The sequence below is a fragment of the Mytilus galloprovincialis genome, chromosome 2, assembly GCF_965363235.1.
Source record: "Mytilus galloprovincialis chromosome 2, xbMytGall1.hap1.1, whole genome shotgun sequence".
Lineage (NCBI taxonomy): Eukaryota > Metazoa > Mollusca > Bivalvia > Mytilida > Mytilidae > Mytilus > Mytilus galloprovincialis.
This window is the reverse complement of record NC_134839.1, coordinates 91312394-91337423: the sequence shown is the minus strand read 5'-3', so window position 1 is coordinate 91337423 and position 25030 is coordinate 91312394. Positions and strand designations below refer to the sequence as shown.

General features: G+C 31.8%; 2 protein-coding genes across 2 annotated transcripts in view; both read left to right on the top strand.

Moving 5' to 3' along the window:
- Positions 1–24591, top strand: part of LOC143062575 (uncharacterized) — a 39405-nt gene extending 14814 nt beyond the window's left edge. Inside the window, exons 6-12 of the mRNA XM_076234237.1 lie at positions 4666–4695; positions 5034–5111; positions 9477–9633; positions 10482–10533; positions 22894–22981; positions 24050–24206; positions 24492–24591. Of these exons, the coding sequence (XP_076090352.1) occupies positions 4666–4695; positions 5034–5111; positions 9477–9633; positions 10482–10533; positions 22894–22981; positions 24050–24206; positions 24492–24540 (611 nt within the window). The 3' untranslated portion in view covers positions 24541–24591. The remainder of the gene's footprint in view (positions 1–4665; positions 4696–5033; positions 5112–9476; positions 9634–10481; positions 10534–22893; positions 22982–24049; positions 24207–24491) is intronic.
- LOC143064848 (uncharacterized protein KIAA1958-like) lies at positions 14960–18105 on the top strand. Its single transcript, XM_076237984.1, has 4 exons — positions 14960–15412; positions 15928–16185; positions 16733–16879; positions 17221–18105. Exons 1-4 carry the CDS (start codon positions 15010–15012, stop codon positions 18021–18023), a joined length of 1611 nt encoding a protein of 536 aa, XP_076094099.1. The 5' UTR covers positions 14960–15009; the 3' UTR covers positions 18024–18105.
- Positions 24592–25030: the final 439 nt, after the last annotated feature.

Genomic DNA, 25030 nt, shown 5'->3' with positions numbered 1-25030 from the left:
TATTCTACGTTTCTTTTTTTCTTATTATTATTTTTCTTCCACACATTTTTGTCCAGGCGATTTCTCGAAATCCAAAGGACCAAAGTTGATGGAACTTTTTTATATTAAGGACCCCCATGTGCAGAGTTGCAGGAAACATGGAATGGTTCAAGATGGCTGCCGTTGCCATAGAAACGAAACAAATGTGAAAAAATCCAGTTTTTTGTTTTAGTGAACTGTTTGGATATGCTTTAACTCAGAATCATTATATTTTTATACAATGTAGGTGCCCACTATATACAGGTGTTGGATGATTTGGTACTCATTGGAACTACTATGTTGCCATGGAAAATACACCAAAAATTTCAAAAATATCAAAATGCTCAAAACTTAATGAAACTTCACAGTAACAATAAGCAACATTGGAAGATGTTGAATTTGGCGTTGGAATTTCTAAAATATCTGTTGTTACCATGGAAACAATGCAAAAAGGTCAAAACTTTGAATTTTCACAGAACATTCCAGAACATCAATGTTAAATTTATTCTAGAGACTTTAAATAGTATATATGATTATAGAGGGAAAAAATTGCAGCGGGGTTTTAACTTTGGAATATTCAAAATGGCCGCCGTTACCATGGGAACAGCAAAATTATGAAAAACTTCAAAATGCTTTAAATTTAATAAAACGTATAACAAATTTTGCCTAGCTTATGTAGACTTAACTTTTGAGTTTTTTTTTTTAAAAATGGCCGCCGTTGCCATGGAAACAGCAAAAATTTCCTGAATGGCTGCCGCTGGCCTGGCAATGGGGGAAGGGTGCCATCCGCTATTGCTTGCAATGGCAAATCTAGTTATTATTTGTAATTATTTAATGTAAATCAATATTGAACCATATATTTTTGGAATCAGTATCAAGTTAGCTTTAAAATAATACAAAAAGTGACCTTTTTCAAACAGAAATGAACTAATTATCCCCCTTATTTAGAAATAATGTGTAGAAACCATATATTTTTGGAATCAACATTCTTTAAGCTATCATTTGATGCTAAACATGACATTATAAAGCGAATTTCAATACTTTCATATCAAAATAGATCTTTACCTGTGGGAAAGACCTTCAATTGTTCTCTGAACAAATACTTTTTAATTATAAGATCTTTTCACATATCTGTGGAAAGACCTATTGTATTTGTTTTAATTATTATTATTATTTTTATATTTTCTTGGGCAAATTTCGTTCTCGCGTGAAGTGTGTGTTTTGCAAATATGTCGCCTAAAGAGGGGCGAAAGATACCAGAGGGACAGTCAAACTCATAGATCGAAAATAAACTGAGAATGCCATAACTAAAAATTAAAAACACAAACAGACACATAGTATTTCACATGACACAACATTGAAAACTAAAGTCTTAGCAACACGAACCCCACAAAAAACTGGGGTTGATCTCCGGTTCTCCGGAAGGGTAATCAGATTCTGCTGTACATGTGGCACCTGTCGTGTTCCTCATGTTTTTACCAACCCGGTAAATAGTCTACTTTTGTAGGTCACATTCATGATAAGGGAAGGGGATTGTAGTTTCGACGTAAGGAACATATCCGATATCATCGATCTGTAAGTAACCAACTTGACGACCCTCTGTGAAACAGTTATTCCATAACAGCCAACAAACTCATGATGGCGTCCGTAAAAAATTAAAATATTTCTTACAAAGTATCATACAGTTTATGCGTTTTTAAATTTATACCCTGCTAAGCCGACGAATATTATCTGTAGGAGATATCTCTAAATTCACTGTTTTTCAAGTTCGTGCATCTCCTTCATTACAAGAAAAAAAAATATCAACAATATTCTTTCTCTAAATTGTTCGTTACATACTCAAGAAAATTTTGGCTAATTTGTATCGAAGATATTTGTTCAAATTCTATAGGAGCTGTCTACCTTTACCAAATAAAATTGTCGCTATGATTTTTTTATCTCATAAACCGATAACCTTATAATCCTTGAATCTTTTTATTTGAGGTCCCTAGTTTCTAACATAGATGATGTTGAGGTCAAAGGTCAATCTCAAATTCTCAGTTTTGACTTTTCCTTGTTTTTTCGTTTTTTCCGACAATTTTAAAGATATACATAAAAGACCAAGTACAAAATGTTTGCCTTATTGTAATGAATATATGTTACATTTTTTCCCGAATGTCTAATTATAGGGTTACTTGATTAGAACTTCAACTTTGTTCATTGTAAAGCCATATGACCTTCAACAAAAGGTTGGGTGACATATGACCTTTAACATATGGCTGGTAGACATATGACCTGTAAAAATGACATCAGGAAATGACCTTGAGAAAAAAGAAAGATGCCATTTTTGCACTTTTTTCATGAAAAAGTACTCGGAATCCATATATTGTGAAACTTAAATACTTTAACTTATCAGTAATGACTAGAAGTGACTTTCGATAAACCGAAAGTGGTCAATTATATCATGGTTTACAGACAACAGTATATTGAAACTAAATATTTTTGGAATCACTGTAAACGAATCTATCAAATGAGTGACATTTTCCTCACCGGAAGTAGCACATTATCTCCCTTATTTCACTGAAAAGTATATAGAAACCACATATTTATAGCATAAGTATGAAGAAACTTATAATTGGATGCCAATTTTAACTTTTAGGAAACAGGAACTAGTCTTTTTTCAATGACTTTGAAAAATTATCTGGAAAGGTTTTTAATTTTTCTAATATTCGTTTTGACATTACTGCCTCTCTTATTATCTTTTGGTATGTTCATCTTACATGTTTTAAACCTTGTTTATATCCTTCCTTATTGAAGCTATGATAATTTGGTAATTAGCGAACCTATATCCACGCTATTATTTACATGGAGATTACTGATTATATGTGCTAGTTTAACTTTTTTTTCTTCAAGATAATAGACAAAAATAAAAAAAAAATGGCAAATATGTAATTTAAGGGCAATCAATCTTATAAGAGGTCGTCCGATATATTTTGTTACCAAATCGACCGTAGGTAGATCTCATCATTTAAAAATTTCTTCACGTGCAAAATTTTCACTATCAATAGCGGTTTTCAAGATATAAGATTAAATAGCGTTTTATTCCTGTGTTCTACCTTTGATGTCTGGTCATGTTTGTCTGCAGACGAACTCACCGGAATCATCATTTAAGCTAGATCATATAATGGAACATATGCTGTCATCTCAGTTACATAATCTATGAAAAACGAGACGATTTCTATTTTTGAAATTATCCCCCAATCTTAGAAGCAATATACCAACATCACCTGCTTATGGTGCACACATTTCCAAACTTATTCGGTATTTAAGGGATTGAAGATGCTTCTAAGACTTCATAAAACGTCACCAGTGTCTGATCAGAAAGTTGATGAACTAGGGTTATGTGAAAAAAAAGTCTCGTCCTTTTCTCCAGTAGTTCATCCGAAGTGCCAATTTATGGTTGATAAATATGTCGTATCCACTTCACATATAATACATGATGGTCTTGAAGTACAAATACTAGGTATTGACCTTGGTGATCATTTTAACTACGTGTTATATAGTTATCTTTTGTTTGTCTTTGTAAGTTATTAACCTTTCCTGCTTTGTCCCTTTTTGGACGATATTCTTTTGACGTGAGTCGGTACTTTTGATGCATATCGCTAATTTGTGGTCATTTTTCGTATTCTTGTCTTTCATTTTTTATTATGTGCTTTGTTTCTTTGTTGACATATTTTTTTATATAGTGATTAAGTTTATTACACAATGTTGTCTGCTGATCCCCTATTTTTGACCTATTTACCCATAATGTCTGTTTGATTTGTTCACACGTTGTTGTAAATATAATGGAATTTTATGCATCTGTCCTAAATGTTAGAGTTTTAGTTAACTATAAAACCAGGTTAAATCCACCATTTTCTACATCAGAAAATTCCTGTTATTAATAAACAATATGACAGTTGATTCCAATCGGTTGATGTGTCTGAGCTTTTCATTTTGTCATTTGATAAGGACTTTCCGATTTGAATTTTTATTTGGTATTTTTCGTTCGGTATTACTTTTTGGGTACATAAGTATATTAAAAGCGTGTTCCTGTACTCTTAAAATTTGTTTATATTCTACCGTTATTGATGCTATCAAACGAAATGGTTAAATTGAAAATTCAAACACTGCATTAGCTGTATTTGGCAACACTTTTAGGAATTTTGGATTCAATGCTCTTCAACTTCGTACTTTATTTGGCATTTTTAACTTTTTTGGATTCGAGCGTCGCTGATGAGTCTTTTGTAGACCAAACGAGCGTCTGGTGTATATATAAAATTTATACTATATGGTATATTTGATGAGTTTATTTATATTCTATTGATCTATTATCAAAATATGCTAAACAATCTTTTCTTCAAATATCTTAACCAAATTGTTTTTGTTTTCTTTTAAACTTTTCAGTCTTTTGCAGAATGAAGTTTGATACTTCAAGTTGTTGACCACTGAAAAAGGCATGACGTATTGATATCCTGTTTACCAATCGGAAAATGGCCAGGATAAATGGTCATCAGTTCCAAAAATAGATTTAAACTATATGAACTTGTTCTGAACATGTCTTTAGGTTTACAATTAGCATAGATAAAACCAGCCTAGTGGTATATATAAGGGTACATGACCAATAAGAAGTGTATTTCACAATTACTAACTTAAAAGGTAAATATTCTTCGTATTTAATACAAAATATCAAACTACTATGGAACTGTTTTTTGTGCATTAATTATAAATGAACAAAATGGTCGAAAAGATAGAAAAACTTGCATTACAGTATGGAAGTAAACAATTTCTTATAAATTATTTCTTCGTTCTCTTCATTTATAATACGCCAAATTTTTCTAATTGTAGTTTTTTTTTTTAAATATGAACATACCACAAAAATTCTTTTAAAAGTTAAAACCGACTGCGATTAACATATTGTCTTTAAAAAGTTACCATAATGAAAAGCGCATGTTTGTTTTTTTTCTAATTCATTATCATTAATCTTTCTTAAACAGTCACTATGAAGATTACATTCGCTCTCCTAGTAATTTTACCGTTGGTATTTTCCATGCCAGAAAAGAGATTTCTTATTGGTAAGTTATTTCTTTATAACATTCAATCGTCAAATTTACTGTTTGCAAAAGTATAAATTATTCTAAATAACAGGGATGTTCTGGTACCTAACAGAAAACCCTGGCCGTTTTTGGCACAACTTTTTTGAACTTTTGGTCCTCGATGCTGTTCAACTTTGTACTTGTTTCGGCTTTCAAACTTTTGTACTCCCCACGGGTGACTGGGGAATAGAAATATGGTCACTTGGTCTTCTTCCGACTGGCAGTAGAACGCTTGCCGAAGTGGGGCGTCCGTTTGGCTGTGCGGGATGTATCAAGTTCGCAGTCACGTTCGGTCAAATTGGGGACGTTAAATCCGATGCCTCGTGTACGGAGAGTGTCACGCTCTTTGCACGTTAAGAACCCTTGCAAGAACTCTTTGAGGGATCCGTAGGTGGCCTGTTGCAAGGCAAAATTTCTGTCCCTATCCAATATACCCTAATTTTCCTGTGGCAGTCCAAATTTCCCCAACCATCATCCCAGATCGCCTCTATTGTGACAATACCTATCTATTGTATTTATTGTGAACTTGTTCTCGTCCTGAATATGCATGAAATATTTGCCACTGGACGTTAAGCAACCAACAATCAATCATCAATCAATCAAACTTTTGTATCTGGGCGTCACTAGTAAGTCTTGTGTGGACAAAATGCACTTCTGGCGTATTAAAATTTTTTAAACTTGTTGCCTTTTGTTAGCTATTATTCGTGTGTTTCTTTGTCAATTGTGTTCTCCTTTTTATTTATGTTGTAGTCCTGTAATATTGTGTTGTCATTTTAATGTTATATTTCACATGACCATAAAAGAGGGAGGTTTCAACCCACCATTTTTTCCTTTAAAAATGTCCTGAACCAAGTCAGGAATATGGCCAGTGTTATATTACAGTTCGTTTCTGTGTGTGTCACATTTTAACGTTGTGTTTCCGTCGTGTCGTTTGTTTTTTCTTATTTTTGAGTGTGAATTCACATTACTATAAGACGTGCCACGGTACTTATCTATCCCAAATTCATGTATTCGGTTTTGATGTTATATTTGTTATTCTCATAGGATTTTGTCTAATGCTTAATCCGTTTCTGTGTGTGTGTGTGTTACATTTTAATGTTGTGTCGTTGTTCTCCTCTTATATTTAATGCGTTTCCCTCAGTTTTAGTTTGTTATCTCGATTTTATATATATATATATAAACATCAATCCAACAATGTTAGATCTCTATATATATAGTATATTAATCTGACGTCACATACGTTCAACCAATACATCACAAAATCTGAATTGTCGGACAAATTTATATTATTTATAACTGTTGACGTAAGTGTCTTTTGGTTTTATGAGTCTTTGTTTACTCCTTGGTTTTGATTGTTATTGTCTTATATGTTATGTATCTATTCACCTTTTGTTATTTGATTGAAATCACGACTTTGACAGTTTTACAAAAATATTCCACAGCGTAATCCTATTATTTTACATATCTAATCAACAAAAAAGCATATTTCCCGATATGTTCTGTAGTTATACGTGTGAGTATTACTTGATTTATTTCACTTGACTGGGCGGTTTTAAAACGAGTCTCTCATCATTGACAAGTCCATCTACTGATAGGTGTTTTGGGATAAAATCATAAATGAAGTGTACAGTTATGGTCATTGTTAATTCGTTTGGAAACACTGATAGGTGATTAGAAATCAATGATATTTATAACGGCAATCTTCCTTATCACACACATCTTTAAATAGACTGTCCTTATGCAAATTAAAATTTAAACTCCGCCCGATCAGTTGAAATAACATTGGTAATAACATAGTTTAAACTTATAAACACTGAATTACGTATATCTGCGTTTGGACAACACTGTTTATTTTTTAAATTAAAGAACGCATAGTGCCTCATGTCTATCTAATGAATACATCCTCTCAATTATTAGTGTCTTGAGATGTATTATGACTCTATTAGTGCAAACTCCAACCAAATTTCATTCCAATAGATTAACATTTTTCATAATTAGTCAGTGATATGATTCAACGATACGTATACTTGTTGTCAAATGTTTGTATATTTTTAACCGATTTGATTAAATATAATTTAGTAATTTTTCCAAGCGGATACACAATTGCAATAAAAGAACATTAAGAAAAAAGAGTGCTACTATTGTGACTGATATAAAAAGCAACTTCTGTCCACTGTGTTGGTTTTAGGTTTTTTAAGGCATGCAGAAAATTACAATCTGACTAATCGTACACTAAACAACTGAGTTTCCTTAAAAAAATTAAAATAAAATAGTGAAATCCAACAGCAAGAAAAAAAAAAAAAAATAACCAACTTTTGTTAAAAATAATTTATTTTAAAAATCATTTACTGTTGATTCATTTATTTTCGTGGGTATCAATCTTCGTTGATTGATGAAAACTAGCATTTTCGTGGTTATCTGATTTCATGGTTTTGTCAATATCAACATACAACGCCTATATAAAACATTTTGATTCGTTGATCATTTGAATTCGTGGTTCGTATGTAGCCAAGAAACCAACGAAAATTAGTATCCAACGAATAATAATGAATCCATAGTAATCGAATTAAGAACTTCACTCAAGATAAAAAACATAAAACTTTCACAAAGCATATAATAAAGGTAACAGTAATATACCGCTGTTCAATAGTCATTCATCGAAAACAAATCCGGGCCACCAACCAAAACCGAGTGTTACACATCATATAAAAGGGAAACTACGAAACAACAGATACATTGAACTGCAACAAAAAAAAAAAAAAAACCGCGCACACTTACATAGAAACGGAAAATATCATAACAACTGCCATAATACTGACGTGGTAATGGACATTTTAAGAAAACATAGGGTTGAACCTGGTTTTGTTGCTAGTTTAGCCTTCTTCTTGTTTGACAATGTTAAAAGTACCTCTAAAATGACAATATTATGTGACAGGAGTACAGTAAAAATAAACACTAGAACATTTAGGACAGAGAAACGCATAATAAATAATATAATAGTACATTGCAATATGTAAACCGCACAATACCAACGGACACCTCCCATGAATTAACGACAGTACACCATGACACGACAATAGATTGATAAATTGTGCGTCCCACGAATGCATCAGCGCCGGATTTAGTGACGTATTTTTTGTGACGTTTATTCTATCAAATCTGAATATCTAAAAATAGAGAAAAAAAAATGGAATTGAATTGTAAATGTGCTATTTTATGGATTTTTAATCTTCACAAAAATATCAAAATGAAATAGTGTTATAATTGGTGTAATTATTTGTATTTCCATACCATGTTGGGTTTTTTCTTCTAAATCATATATAAACAAAAATCCCGTGGAAATAGTTGCTTTAAAATAAAAATCATATAAATGAAAAAGCTGATTGATCATCTTGATTTTTACATACATATACAAAAAATAGAACACACTAGCCTTACAAAAGAACCATACAACTATATATATGAATGTTGGATGTATGAATACCGAGACACGTCGTTTAGCATTGCGAATTCACACTCGGCAAAACAGTGGTTTTCGGGAAAATACCACGTTCGATACTTAGCAGATCAGACGACGTGTATGTGTATAGGAAGCATTACAATTATCAAAGACTCTGATAAGGGGCCCAATCCTTTAGATAATAGTATCAATTATTTCTCAAAAAAAATGGTAATAATAATCATAATAAAGATTAAAACTAAAGACACATTGAATTGATGTTAAGATCCAACTAGTATTTTTATATGAAACCAAGAAACTATGATACGGTTGCGAATCGACTCTAAACCAAAGAACAAAGCAGCGAAAGTACAAATGTTCATGTTCACAAATGAGAGGCTTTTATTTTTCACAACTGGAGAAACTGGCTTTAAGATTTGATATTACCTTTCTGATCATTGTTTTTAATGTTTTGATTTTTAGTGTTAATCATTGTAATAAAATTGAGAATGGAAATGGGGAATGTGTCAAAGAGACAACATTTCGACCATGGAGCAGACAGCAGCAGAAGGCCCTCAATGGGTCTTCAATGTACAGTTGTTATCTTAATGTACAATTGCTATCTTAATGTACAGTTGTTATCTTAATGTATAGTTGTTATCTTAATGTACAGTTGTTATCTTAATGTACAGTTCTTATATTAATGTACAGTTGTTATCTTAATGTATAGTTGTTATCTTAATGTACAGTTGTTATCTTATTTATACAGTTGTTATCTTATTTGTACAGTTGTTATCTTAATGTACAGTTGTTATCTTATTTGTACAGTTGTTATCTTATTTATACACATGCAAGTAGCAATGCACCATACTGTAGAGTAATGTGAAAACACATTTTATTTTCAGATAGTTTATTTGAAACAACTGAACTGAAAACTTTAGTTGATGGAATAGTTGGACAATTGGGTTCAGATGCCAGTGAACAAGCATGCGAAAGCGAATGCCACACACTTATCCAACAAGATCATCTTCTTCAGTTTGGATGTCCAATTATATGCAAAAGGTATTGTTAAATACATTTAAGTAGAAGCAAATTTATTGGAATGTAAAAAAAACCTACTAAAACTATTAAGTTTAATCTATACGATGCAACATTTTTTATATTGCGATATTGTATAACTGGAAAGCATAACCAGCATTAATTATATTTATCAAAATAACTTTTACTCTGTTAATAAATTAAAATATAAGGGACTGTCTATTTTAATTTCATTCAAAGACAAATACTTTGTTCATTATGGCAATTATTTGAACGTTATTTTAGCACTTTATTTATACATAAAATAAAGATATGCAAAAATAAGCTGTTTAAACTTAATAAAACATATCGGTATTCTGTTCTCTTCCAAATCTGAATTTATCCAGAATTTATTTCCCATGAAATCAACAATATATCAGGCAGAGTATAGGACTTCAGATTTAATTAAAAGTTTACGCATTTCAAAAATGTAAACGGAAACGTGTATTTTGCAACAAATTTATGCATGAAATTTCACCACGACTAGTGACTTAAAGTTAGAAATAATTAAGTTCTGTTCATGAATAATAAGAGAATAATTGTATTTAAATAATTCAAATAAAGATCATTTGGCTCGTTGAGAATGTCGCATTGGACTGATAAAGCTTAAGGAAACTTAGCAACTGATTATATCAGTTATTTATGTTTATTTTTTTAAAGGACTTTACACTGATATTTCAAACAGATAAAAACAAACACCATTTAAATATATTACAATGTCTCGTTTTATTGTTTGGAAAATGAGTAGTTTAAATAAATTTTATACCTAGCATTGGGAAAACTCTATCCCTCTGAATAATGATTGATATGTTTTTTTACTTATTCTTTTGCAGTCTCCAAAGCTTAGCTCATCGATTTGGACATCCCACAGATGCACCCACATCTGCACCATAAACATTCTCAAATTGTTGCAATAAATTGATATTATGTGTTTTTACTCAGCTCATGTTATTATTCAGTCATTCTATACCTGTGTGATATAACTGCCTAAAAGGTAAATCCAAGAAACATTTATATGATCATCCATCGGACAGCAATGAACTGTCGAGGCATTGGCAAAGTATGGAGATATTCATTTTGTGGCAATATTTTTCTCCTACGTGTGATAGTTTAACACTCTACTCACAAGTAGACACCAAAATCGAAACAGCCCACACAGAAAACAACAAAAATAAATGATAATAAATCACCAGACAAATGAAATCCGCCAAAATTTAATAATTACATCAATATTAATGGAACACAAACTCTGATTGAAGAACATTAATCCAACCATTATTTTGTTTTTGAATTTTGTATCTGGCGACTGTGAACTGAGTAGCAAATCGTCTTATACATCTTGTAGATTTAAATGTATCTTTTTTTCTAAATTAATATACCTATATTTTTGATACGCCAAAAAAGTAAAATAACAAACAAACCGAGCCCTGAGGAATATTCAAAAAATTCAAGTGCAATGGTTTATTCTTAAAGCAGAAAAGCGCTTTGAACGCAAAGAAATTATTAAACGTGTTGTTTTCAATTGTTTACAAGCTTATAATTTTATACGTCAGACGCGCGTTTAGTCTACATAAGACTTATCAGTGACGCTCAGATCAAAATAGTTAGAAAACCAAACAAGTATCAAGTTAAACAGCATTGAGGATCCAAAATTCTAAAAAGTTGTGCCAAATACGGCTAAGGTAATCTATGCCTTTGATAAAAAAATCCTTAGTATTTAGAATAATTTATACTTCTGCAAACAGTAAATTTATAAAAATGACTTTATATTTGATTATTATGCCAACAACGAAATGCTGGCTACTAGACTGGTGATACCCTCCGGGACGAAACATCCACCAACAGTGGCGTGGACCCAGTGGTGTAGTATTCAAAGGTAACAGGCTTATAATTGTACTAAGTCAGGAACCTGTTGTTTAGTGGTTTTCCAATTTGAATTGTTTTACACTTGTCTTTTTGGTGCCTTTAAAGCTTGCTTTTCAATAGCGCAAATTTACAATTTACAATTTGTACTTTTTACATATTGTGACTTGGATTGGGCGTTGTCTAATTGACACTCATACCTCATCCGCTTATCTCTATAGCCAGAAAAGTGGATTTTTTTCTTTAATCTAAGTTGTTTGTCAATTAAAAACAATCGAACAAACGATTACTTGTTATGAACGTAAATTCGATTCCCAAATAACAAGTATGTCTCTTTCAAATATTTGAGATATTGCGCTTTTAAACTTTAATATAAATTAGATCAAATAAAGGTCATCACTCAAGAAATTTTATGGTCGCCATCATGAGCTGATTGGCCATTATGACAAAAGTGTGTCAGCAATCATATCTGATATTCTTCCTCAGTCATAAAAACCTTCCATCATTACCGAATAATAAATAACACGACGGGTGCCGTATACGGTACAGGAAATGCTTACCCTTCCGGAGCACCTGATTTCACTCCCGGTGTTAAGATGAGTTCGTGTTGTTTCATTATTATTATTTATAACTGTTGTTGTAAAAAGTAAGATCACAAAAATACTGAACTTAGAGGAAAATCAATTCAGAAAGTCCATAATCACATGGCAAAATCAAATAACAAAACGCATCAAAAACGCAGGGACAAGAACTGACTTGGTACAGGCATTTTCAAATGTAGAAAATCGTGGATTAAACCTGGTTTTATAGCGCTAACCCTCTCACTTTGATGACAGTCTCGTCAAATTCCATTATATTTACATTGATGCGTAAATCAAACAGACACAATAAATAAAATAGTCAAAATATGGGTACATCAGTCATCATCGTATAACAATTTTAAAAGGGACAATTTAACAGAACACAAAAACATCTACAAACACATTCAATGATTTGTGTGTCTGACGTCAGAAAATATTTTTATACGTCATATAAATTTGTCGTTCAATGTGCATGCAAACAATTTTAAAATTTACATAGGTAATGTTAGTATGTAGGGTTAATAAATCAAAAGTATGTAAGAATAAATATCAGAAATAGACCGAGATTGAAAATAGTCCAAAAGTTGTATATAGAATTTATTAGAATCCACAAATAGTTAATTCCACTATCAGTCATCACCGTATAACAATTTTAAAAGGAACAATTTAACAGAAAACAAAAACATCTATCTACAAACACATTCATTGAATTGAGTGTCTGACGTCAGAAAATTTTATACGTCACATAAATTTGTCGTTTAATGTGCATGCAATCAATTTTAAAATTTACATAGGCAATGTTAGCATATAGGGTTAAAAAATCAAAAGTATGTAAGAATAAATTTCAGAAATAGACCGAGATTGAAAATAGTCCAAAAGTTATATACAGAATATATAAGAGTCCACAAATAGTAAATTCCACTACGCGATTGAATGATTTTGACGTTTATGGTTCAACGTATTTTGTAATTCATAATAGAAATATATTATAATGACATAAACTAGAACAATATCATACTGACGGGATCTTTTAAAGTACAGAGTCACGTTATAAGAACCAAAGAAATACAAAAAGTCGCATATACAAAGCACGACACCAAAAATTGAAAGACAATACAAACATATTGACGAGATGTACAAGTCCCGAGCCACGTCAAACGGATATCACATAAAACCATTCAATAAATGTCCTTTGGTTTTTTGAGTCTTTGTTTACTCCTTGGTTTTGATTGTTATTGTCTTTTAACTACTACTACCAGATGCGAAATACTTCAGTAAAAGATTCTAACGACGAAATCTGTTGATCGTAACTGGGATTGTTTTTAACAGAAACAGTTACGTGCTCGGAACATAGATGCATTTTACGATTATCGAATGTAATTTTTGTCTCTCGTCTAATTGTTTAAAGCAATACAGAGTATTCTTATATAAGAAGTGAAAGGTCATACATAACATCACAGAGTTTTTTTTATTTATAAGAGAAGTCTCAGTATGAAAATAGTGAACATTATTAAAGTTGATAAGTTAGAAGAGATTACTTCCTTTATTCCTTTAGAACCCATAACAAGCAACAACTACCAATAAAATCCTGATATTTTTTTTTAGTTCGGGATCGTTTCAATTGGAAGAATCTGCTTCATATGAAGATAATGTTGGATTGCTGCTGGCTTTAAAAAGATTTTTTCATAGAGGATAAATAATATGTTTGTCTTAAAGTAAATCTCTGTATTCATCTTTATTGTTAATGTGTAATTGAGGGTCGCTGTGGACGAGTGGTATAAGTAGGTTAACTATTGTTTCACTGGTCTTTTTACACTGTTGTTGTGAGTTTGAACCTTGCATGTGACAGTTGCGTTCGATTTCAGTCTTAATTGAATATGATTGTCAGTTCTTACATCTTAAATCTACAGAACACGTTTTTGTCTTTTCTTTTTACTCTAAGTTGAGTACTGATATGTGATAGTATTTATTTGTATACAATTAAAAAAGAAGATGTAGTATGTTTTTCTATGAGACAACTCTCCACACGAGACCAAAATGACACAGAAATTAACACATATAGGTCACCGTTAGGCCTTCAACAATTAGCAAAGTCCATACCGCATAGTCAGCTATAAAAGGCCCCGAAATGACATTGTAAAACAATTCAAACGAGAAAAACTAACGACCTTATTTATTTAAGAAAATGAACGAATTTCCTTGTTGTTCAGACCACAAGTACATGGTTTTGTACGACCTTACTTTCGAAAACCAGTAAGCTATGATATACATTGAAAGGTATGTTGAATTTCTATGGAACTCCACAGCTGTATTATGTGGAACTCTGATATTACTTGATACAGTTTTGTCTTTACTTAATATGGGTGTTGACATTACGTAATGATGTTTTAATATAACTCAATATGGAAGTCATTTTTTAATCATATTTCAATATTACACGATATGGTTTCGTTTGACTTGATATAGTCATTACTCAATATGGTTCTGTCATTACTCGATGTGGTTTCACCATTATTTAATATTATTAACCAGTTAGTATAATTATAAGCTTAACTGTCCTATCATTATAATAGGTGTCAATACATTATTTTACCCAAAATAGTCACCCCGGTCCATTATGACTTTTACCCGGTCCATTATGACTCATATCCGGTCCATTATTGATTTGTTGCCAGTCCTTTATAAGCACGTGCAATAATGTTGAAAAACCAAAAAAAAAAAATGGCTGACATCAGTGTCCGCTTCGATTTCAATTTTATGTTTTGAAAAGATCTGTGCAACTTTTCTGTGGAATTACCTACAAGTCCAGGACTGCGTAACTTCTTTTAGCAACATTTTGCGTGCTATATTTAGAACCGGAACTTTATAGACGCAGACGACAAAAATATCGGACAGATACGCCAAGAATGGCGAAGACATGCTTGATGTTTTGTCTCATGACATAATGAGGTACGAAATGCTTGCAGAGAAGGAGACGTTCGACGCTCTTACCTCCGTCCTGCAAGGGGAACAATCCCATGACAATGTCGAGCTACATGAAATCGAAGTAAACCGCTTGAACAATGACAACAACAACAATGACGAAGGTGATCCGACGGAAACACACGAGCAGCGTGACACAGGAAGCAGTAGATTTAGATCAGTTTCCAATGAGGACACAGACGAATTTCTCAGGAAAAATGTAAATAAAAACACGGACTACAAAACAAGATCAGATGTTAAAACTTTCTACACCTGGGCACAGCAAGTAGGAGAGTTTAGAGAGCTGCAGATGATTCCGTTTAAGGAACTAGATGCTATTTTAGCCCGCTTTTACTTAGGTTAGTTTAAAAGTTTTTTACTTCAACTTAAAGACTCCTAAAAATATGTTATTATGGTAATGATTTTTGATAAAATAGATTTGTACATGCTTTAGCCAGCTTCGTGACGGCTTACGGATAGGAACATGTATACTGAATTTTTTAGTCTGTCCAATATCATTCAGGACATCTTGTTTATATTTTGTAATATCAGTCTGTCCGTCCTATACTAACTTTTGAATTTCAGCTGAAGTTACGCTTGTATGTAGGCTGAATCCTTGCAAACAGCTAGTCAGATCTTCATTGAATTTTGTACACTCATTCAAAATAAGAAAATTAAAATGAAAATTCAATACAAGTTAACAATTTCATAGCACAATTTACCGTGTGAGACATCTGTGTTTTCTTGTTGATATCAATTGATTTTTGTATGATACATGTATATTTTTTGTATTTCATGTAAATTTTGTACATACAGAGTGAGGATACAGGCTGAATGGGGTTAATGTTCACTTTTTTTATGTTTCTATTTAAAGGTGTAAGGAACAAAGAGGGACAGGAGTATGAACCAGACACGCTTACAGGATTCCAGAATAGTATTGAGAGACACCTGAAAAACAATAAAGTTGTAGTGGATTTGAAAAGAAATGACGATTTCAGCCATTCAAGAAAGGTGCTCGAGGCCAAAAGAAAGCAATTGAAACAAGAGGGAAAAGGGAATAAAAGAAATAGAGCTGAACCTATAGACACACAGGAAATCCAAAATCTTTATGACAAACAGCTGCTTGGTTCAGGTACCATTAATTTATTTTTACAAATGTACATTTTTGTACATCACAATAGATACTGAATATTGGATTTCAATATTTAAAAAAACATGGTGCTATATCAATTTTGATGAAAGTTTTGGAATATAACAGATTTAGTGTCATACAGGAGACATTGTACTGCATTTGTACAAATAGCATGAATATAGTTTTTGATTTTCCTACAAACATGACAAATGAATGTCAAGATAAATTAGGTTAAAAAATTAAATGGAATGAAGCTAATTAAAAAAATTGTTTTGTTTTTATATCCTGTCACACAAAGTGGCAAGGTATAATGTGATTTCATTTGAGTGTCCGTCTGTCCATCCGTCTGTCCCCGACGGTTTCCTGATGATAACTTGAGAACAGATTGACCGATTCCAATGAAACTTTGTACTGTTGTTAAGCATGATTAAAAAAACAGGCTAAGCTAAGTTTGAATTTCAGAAAAATCTGTTTACTGGTTTCGGAGTAAGACCATTTAATCTCTGGATAGTGCCCTATTTTTAAATTTATCATTGTTTATTTTCAGCTAATCCCACGTCACTACTAAACACAGTCTGGCTCAACAATGGTGTTTTCTTCGGATTCAGAGGTCGTCAGGAGCATGCATCCCTCCTTCTTGGAGACCTTACTATGAAGCAAGACTCCAATGGGAAAGAATATGTGGAATTTAATGGTTAGTTCATAGCACATGTTGTGCACATATGGTACACAAAATTTTCATTTACATTGCAGTTTATCAGAGGTAATTTTAATAACTTGTTGGGGCATATAATTTTATTCATGTCTGTTTCTCCTTACGCCTGATACAAATTTTCATCTGACATAAGCTTTTACCCACATGTTTACGCTTATTTCGTGCAACTGTCTGTTTGTTTGTGTGTCGTTAACACACAAACCATTAAAGTTTTGTTCAACAACAATAATAAACTGCTATCTATTTAGCATAAAGTGTCATTCCAGTGTCCTAATGATGTTTGATATTGAAAGCATGTGTTTGTTTTTATAATTTTTCAGAGAGAACAACTAAGACGAGAACTGGCGCCAAGTCGTCTGACTATAGAGCAGTAGCACCTAAAATGTTCGAACAAAAGGAAAACCCAAACTGTCCGATAAAAATGTTAAAATTGTACATCAGCAAAAGACCAGCAGATCTTCAAAATGACCCATCATCCAAGTTTTATTTAAGACCTTTGGACAAACCTAAGGAAGATGTATGGTATTCACATCAATGTATTGGGAAGAACAAATTGGGGACTATGATGAAAACTATGGCCGAGGCCGCACAGTTATATGGCCGTAAAGTCAATCATTCAACCCGTAAAACTTTTCCAACCAGTTTGTTACATTCAGAGCGCCCACCTACTGAAGTTGCCCAGCTAGGCGGATGGAAAGGAATCTCGAAATTCACACACTATAATTTTCCGTCTATGAAACAACAAGACCAGGCATCAAATATCATATCAAATGTTGTCATTCCTCCATGTTCCAGCAATCAGAATGAAACGGCACCTGAGAATTCAGATAAGGATACCAGTGACTGTCCTGAATATGATATTCACATTGTTTCCTCTCAAGAAAAAACTCTTGATATTCATTATGACAAGGAAAATGATTCAGAGCTATCTATGTTTGAAAAACCATCTCAGGCTTCTAGCATTGTTAACAATAGTAAAAGTAACATGATTGCCAATAGAAAAGACTGCAGTAATCCATTCAGTATTCTAACTGGCGCTGTTATTAATGGTGGAGTCATAAATCTAAAAATATTTTCTGGGAAGAGGAAACGGGATGACTTTTCCAGCTCTCAAGAGTCTTAATAATTATCAGACAAGTTCCTAATTCAATCTGTATTTGTTGTCCTTGTTGAAAAATTTTGTTATCAGTAAATAATTAAGAAAATATACAATTCCATTTTTATTGCCTCAGAACTGGTTAATAAAAGTATTAAGAAATGGGTAATTTAATAATGGACTGGTTATATATCCTCAGTCCGTAATAACGGCCCGCGGATTACTGTAATGGCCCTCGGCGTTGCCTCGGGCCATTACAGCAATCCTTGGGCCGTTATTACAGACCTTGGATATATAACCAGTCCATTATAAAATTACCCATTTATTAATACTATATGGTTGTGTCATTAGTCAATGTGATTTTAACATTACTTAATGGGTATGTGACTTAACGTAATTTAGTTTTTCATTACATGATGTGGTTTTGTTATTTCATAATGATGATTTGTCTATTCTTTATCTGGTTTTAACATTACGTAATGATGTTTTAAAATTTGACGATTTTACACTACTTGATGTGTTTGTTTCATTATTTGATGTGGTTTTGTCATTCTTTGATGTGGTACTTTTATTCTTTGATGTGGTTATCCCATTACTTGATGAGGTAAAACCACGTGACCAATTCGGAAAAAAACTGTTCTATTTTTAGATAGTTTTCCATGTTGTATGTGCCTTGAATGATCTAATCAGTGTTCCAATTAAAATTTGGGTTACTGTTTGAGTTAAACTTTGAGTTAGTTTTCGAATTCAAGTCATGCTTAGAATTAAAGTTCTAGTTAGCATTGAGTTTCGAGTTGGAGTCACATTTAAAGGCAGAGTTCTAGTTACGACTTTGAATTTGAGTCACTTCTTGAGGTAGAGTTTGAGTAAGATTCGAATTTAAGTCTCGTTTAGATTAATTAAGATTTCGAGTTGAAATTCGAGCTATTTTATATGTCGTTTTTAGTTCGTAATTATTTTTTTTTATCGCGGAACAAGGACTTTTGCTCGGGCTTCCGAAAAGATGGCTCCGGGATATGCGTACTAAATAAACAATGTTGCAGTATGCAAAACGCAACATAGGAGTTGAGATAAAGTTAGATGTGGTGTGATTGCCAATGAGACAACTATCCACCAGAGTTTAAATGCAGTGGATGTAAGACATCATATATAGGCAACTGTACAGCCTTCAACACTCCGTATAGTCAGCTACAAAAGGCCACTATGCACTATGTGAAAAAAAATCTATTTTCACTATGTTGTTTGTGTAGTGTGCTTTGGATAGGTATTGCCTAAGTTAATGCTAATCTTGCTTGTGTTTATTAAAGCGTTACACATTATGTGCTCGAGTTGTACCTTTTTAAATCTTTTGAACTTTTGTCGCTGCGGAGCAAGACGGATTATTGTTTTTACTGCTGCTGCTCGAGATTAAGATATTGCTGCTGCTGCCTGCAGTGTATTGTTATTTGTCATTGTTTTGATATGGTTTTTGAAATCATCCCACACACTATCGATATACTGCGAAAAAAATCAGGCTTTGTAGAAGAAGCGAAGAAAGGTACAAAAATATTGATAGTATAGCATGATAGAAGGACATGAATATATCACATTAGTATCATTTTAATTGTACATTGTATTTTTCCCGGTTATCAAATTGGAAAGAGAAAAAAAAAGATAAGATATGTCGTTGTTTGGTGTTTCTCATATTTTCAAAAAAGTTTTTTGTTCCTTGTCTAATTCAGGCCGTTGCTTTTCTGATTTCAAATCTGTTTAAATTTGCCATTATATAGTTTTTTATAGCTGACAATATGGGAGGGTTTTGCTTTTAGTTGAAGGTCATGTTTACATCAGTGTCGTTTGGTTATAACATGAATTTACTCAAAGAATGCAAATGGATTTTTTTCTTTGATCAAAAGATCTAAAAATTTCAAGTTAAAAAATCTGTAAACCAAAAGTTATTGGTTTTAACGTTGTCATTTAAATGTTGTCCTCTCATGTAATGTTGTAATTTTAATGTAACATTTAACATTGCCATAAAAGCGGGAGGTTTGGCATGCCACAAAACCAGGTTCAACCCACCATTTTTTCTTTTAAAAAATGTCTTGAACCAAGTCAGGAATATGGCCATTGTTATATTATAGTTCGCTTATGTGGGTGGTGTTACATTTTAACGTTGTGTTTCCGTTGTGTCGTTTGTTTTCTCTTATAGTTGAGTGTGAATTCACATTACTATAAGACGTGTCACGGTACTTTTCTATTCCAAATTCATGTATTTGTTATTCTCATCGGATTTTGTCTAATGCTTATACCGTTTCTGTGTGTGTTGCATTTTAATAATATGTCGTTGTTTTCCTCTTATATTTAATGCGTTTCCCTCAGTTTTAGTTTGTTACCCCGATTTTGTTTTTTTTTTTTTCATCGATTTACGAGTTTTGAACAGCGATATACTACTGTTGCCTTTATTACAAAATTCAATATGAAGCATTTTTTTTAAATACACCACTTTCTGCGTTCGTGGTCATAATTTACCTTCAAGCACATAATATGTTTTTCGTACTTTTCAAGTAGACATATTTGAATTTATCTATAAAATGCGTATGTAATTCAATAAATAAAAATGCAAATGTTTGCAATACATTAACATGTCCACAATATATATCTTTATTTCAATTTGCTGTGAACTCGTGATTGCAACCAAAAAATTAATTATAAAACGAGAACTAGATAGCAGCAGAGAAAGTGAGCCGCCACCAGATTTACAATACTTACTCACTATTGAATAATGTATCCTTAGAAACCAACTAATTAGTAAATACTAAAAAAAAAAACATTATTTCAGGATGTCCTTGCATATGGAAATGAAACCGTTGTTGTAAGTAATACATTCATGCTGACGACCCTTGACACTAAAGTATTTTCAGAGTGAAGGACAATGATACAATTGCAAATGTCTACTAACAAAAACATTCAGCTATTTTTTGTATGGTCAATTTTCATTTTCCGCGTCGTTACAGTGCATCAATCTATTAAGGTTAATGAACAGTAAATGGGCTATGTTGCAGATTTTGATAAATTTTTGCATGCTTTCTTTACAAATATTCACCCATATTGAAAGAAATCAATCAGTAATATTTCAGATAATAAAAGAGATAAATGCATTAGTTTTTCGATTTTCAGGTTTAGTTCATCCATCCACAGTTGTATGCAAAAAATTCTAAAATCTTTAACATAGCCCATTTACTGTTTCTTGACCTTAAAATTCACTTCTAATCTTTGTTCTATTACACGATAAGCATGATATAGTGGTGTAAGGGCACATAGCTTGGATTATAATTAGCATAGATAAATGGTCATAAGATGGTATAAAAACCCACAATTTCCAAAGCACAGACACTTATTTAATTTCGTCAGGTAAGACACATATCTTTAGTTGATTTAACCAGCAGCAAACAGAGTAATACTGATTATTGTATTAAAAATATGTCACAAAAAGGAGTACGCATTTGACAATATTATCACTGATCTTGGATTATATATAAATGTTCGATATAGGTATAAATCATGTTTTACAGTAATGAATATTCTATCTAACTCAAAGCTAAAAAAATGATTTAATACTACAAAAACAGTAATTGTTTTTGTTATATACGTTATGTAAATATTCATATATGTTCAGTATATACAAGAACCGTTTGCCTTTCTAGTGTACTTAAGTACATATCACACATATCACACAAATTAATAATATATCACACATATTACACAAATCCTTTATAGTGAGTATGTGTACTAAGGTTTAAATTGTTGGGACCAAACACTGTACTAAAGCTAAAGTAAAACCTACCATGAACAATAACTTTAACATAATACGTGATAGTATGATCGCATGAATCGAAATATATAATGTTCGTGACTCTTGTTGGCGGAAAAAAACAACATTTATTTATTCAAAAAAGAATGGCCAACGTAAATACAAATGTCTTGTGTTAGGGAGGGGTGAAATGCCCTTTGGAAAATATCTCTTTGAATCAAACAAAACATTCTTTGAAACTGACATTATCATGATGCAGGATCTTCTGAAGAAGACTGAAAAGAGGCTATTTTCGTCCTTTAACATCGGTTTTCGCTATATTTATGATGTACTCTCACTAAATAATTCAAACTTTGGTGACTATATTAAACACATCTATCCCATCGAACTTGATATAAAAGATACAAAAAAGAACCAGCTAAGTCTACGTCATACCTTGACTAACACCTAGAAATTGACAATGAGGGTCGGTTGAAAATAAAATTTCTATCCAATTCAAAGCTTTAGGAACTGTAATTAGAAAAAAAACTTCGTTTTTTCACAGAAAAAAATGTTGATAAAATACTTACAAAACACTAATCGTATTTGTGAAATACGTTATGTAAATATTCATATATGTTCAGTATACACAAGACCCGTTTTCATTTTTAGTGTACTTAAGTACAAAAATATATGAAACAGCATTTTTTTTATAATCTCTAAATTTATAAACGGACATTCCGTTTGATCAGAACGGACGTTAGCTGTTAGAGCGGTCAAGCTACGTGTTCTTGTTTTGTATCAATATTGCAAATTAATTACAATTTCTGCAATATGCTTTTTGTTGGCTTCGTAGGCAGATATGATAGTTTGTACAATATTTTATGGTAAGTTTACGCCATTAATCAAGCATATGACAAAAAACAAAGGTAGCTGTAAGTTTTACTTTTAAACCTGGTTTATTGTGTTCAACTTTGATCAATCGACAAACGATCAAAAGTTTTCTTGATCTTGATAGTGTTAGATATTCATTACATATTTTCAAGGCAAAATTGTATAGTAAATAATTTCTTGACATGATTAAAAATGATATATTTATTGTAAACTTTTCTTTAAATATTCTTTTAGGAAAAGTCAAAAACAATGAAACTCGCATTTGCTTTATTGTTGGTTTTGCCAGTAGTATTTTCCATGCCAGAGAAGAGACTACTTCTTGGTGAGTATTATACAGTTGATACAGTATATTTTTTATTGAATAAATCTGTAATTTTTTCTAGCAATACAGTGTAAGTGTTTGAATAAAAAAAACTCATCAAATATACCATGTTTATAACTTAGTTAATACTCAAGACGAACAAGTTCCAAAACAATAAAGATTCTGACAAAATTATAAAACAGAAAAAAAATGTAGTAGAAGTTTAATGAGTGCGGTTGTTTAGATTTAACACTAGGGTATACAATTTATCAATAAGGAACGCTTCTTAGACGAAATTCGTCATGTGGTATAATTAGGGGTGTACGGAATTTTACACCGGTGTTGCAAATACATTCCCCTTTCGACTAAAGAAAACAATTTCATTTTAGGAATGCGTATTCATTTATCAACAGTCAATATTAGTTGTCGTTCTGTAATCAGGAGTGTAACATCAGTGTAAAATTTTTGTACACTCCTGATTACATGTATACCAAGATAACTAATACTGACTGTTGATAAATGAATACGTATTTCTAAAATAAATTTTAATTCTTTATCGTTAGGGATTTTTGTATTAGATTTTTCATAACAGTTTCATTTTGCAATAATAGATACATTGAATTACAGTTTAGAGTTTTGAACTGACTTAACTACGGTTACACAAATAATTAAATTGTTAAAAAAAAAGAAGGAAAAAAGCTTCCCAATGTGAACTTTCAAATTCTATGAAGAAACATAAAAAAGCGCCTGCATATGAGGTACACATTTCCCAGTTGATACGATACTCCATAACTTTAATTTCCCTGATAGAGGGGTGTGATTATAAGAAAACTATTAAACCTGGAGTTTCAAATGCAGTAGTTGAAATCATCCAATCGACACTTTAACAAACAACATCATTTAATTGTTTTGAAATACTTGTCAAACAGATATCGACGGATATATTCCAGTTGACGAACCCATTTATCTCTCCCTCTTTGTCGAATGTGACCTTTCAATTTATACTTATCACCGGGTTTGTGTTTACATGAGAAACACAACGCCATTAGGAAACGTATCAGTGACATTCACTTATTATCTCTATTACAGATACCGTATTCAAAGGAACTGAATTGAAAACATTGATAGATGGGTTGGTAGGAACATTAGGTACAAATGCCACAGAGCAAGCATGCGAAACTGAATGTCACGTACTTATTCAACAAGATCATCTTCTTCAATTTGGATGCCCGCTAGTATGCAAAAGGTAAGAAATCTTTGATATTTACAAATTTTTTAAACAAAAAAAATGTAAATACAATTTAATTACCGCCTTCAAATGTTAAGAAATATATGATAAATACAAGAAGATTGATCATCTGAATCATGTGTTTGACTGAATAATTTGGTCACATTTAGAATGAAAATCGATAAATCATCAGTTAAGAAAATTTAAATTTATAAATTGGAAAATATCTGCATATTGATCTTTTTATACCCAATGAATATTATTCAATACATTACGTTTAAACGACATATTATTATTTTTTAGTTTCCAGAGCTTAGTTCACCGTTTCGGACACTCTACAACAGCTGTGTAAAGGAGTATATACCAACAATTGTTTAATATTAAAACTTATGTATAAATATTATTTAATTTATGTTTTTCTTTAACAAATATACATGAAAAGTAAAATCACAAAAAATCTGAACTCCGTGGAAAATTCAAACGGAAAATCCATAATCAAATGGAAAATCAAAATTTTAAAACACATCAAACAAAAGGATAGCAACTGTAATATTCCTGACTTGGTACAGGCATTTTATTATGTAGGAAGTGTTGATTAAATTTGGTTTTAAAGCTAGCTAAACATCTAACTTCTATGACAATCTCATCAAATTCCATTAAATGAAACGATTTGATGGCTTGTAAATTAACTGATAATAAGTATAATGAGAAATGTTATCGTACTTTCCTCTAATATACAAAACAAAGTTTTTTTTGTATTTGATGCGGACTTCTTTCGTATACTTTTGCCAGACGCGAAAAACAAAAAACACAAATAAAAAAAATCAAAATAAAAGCAAACC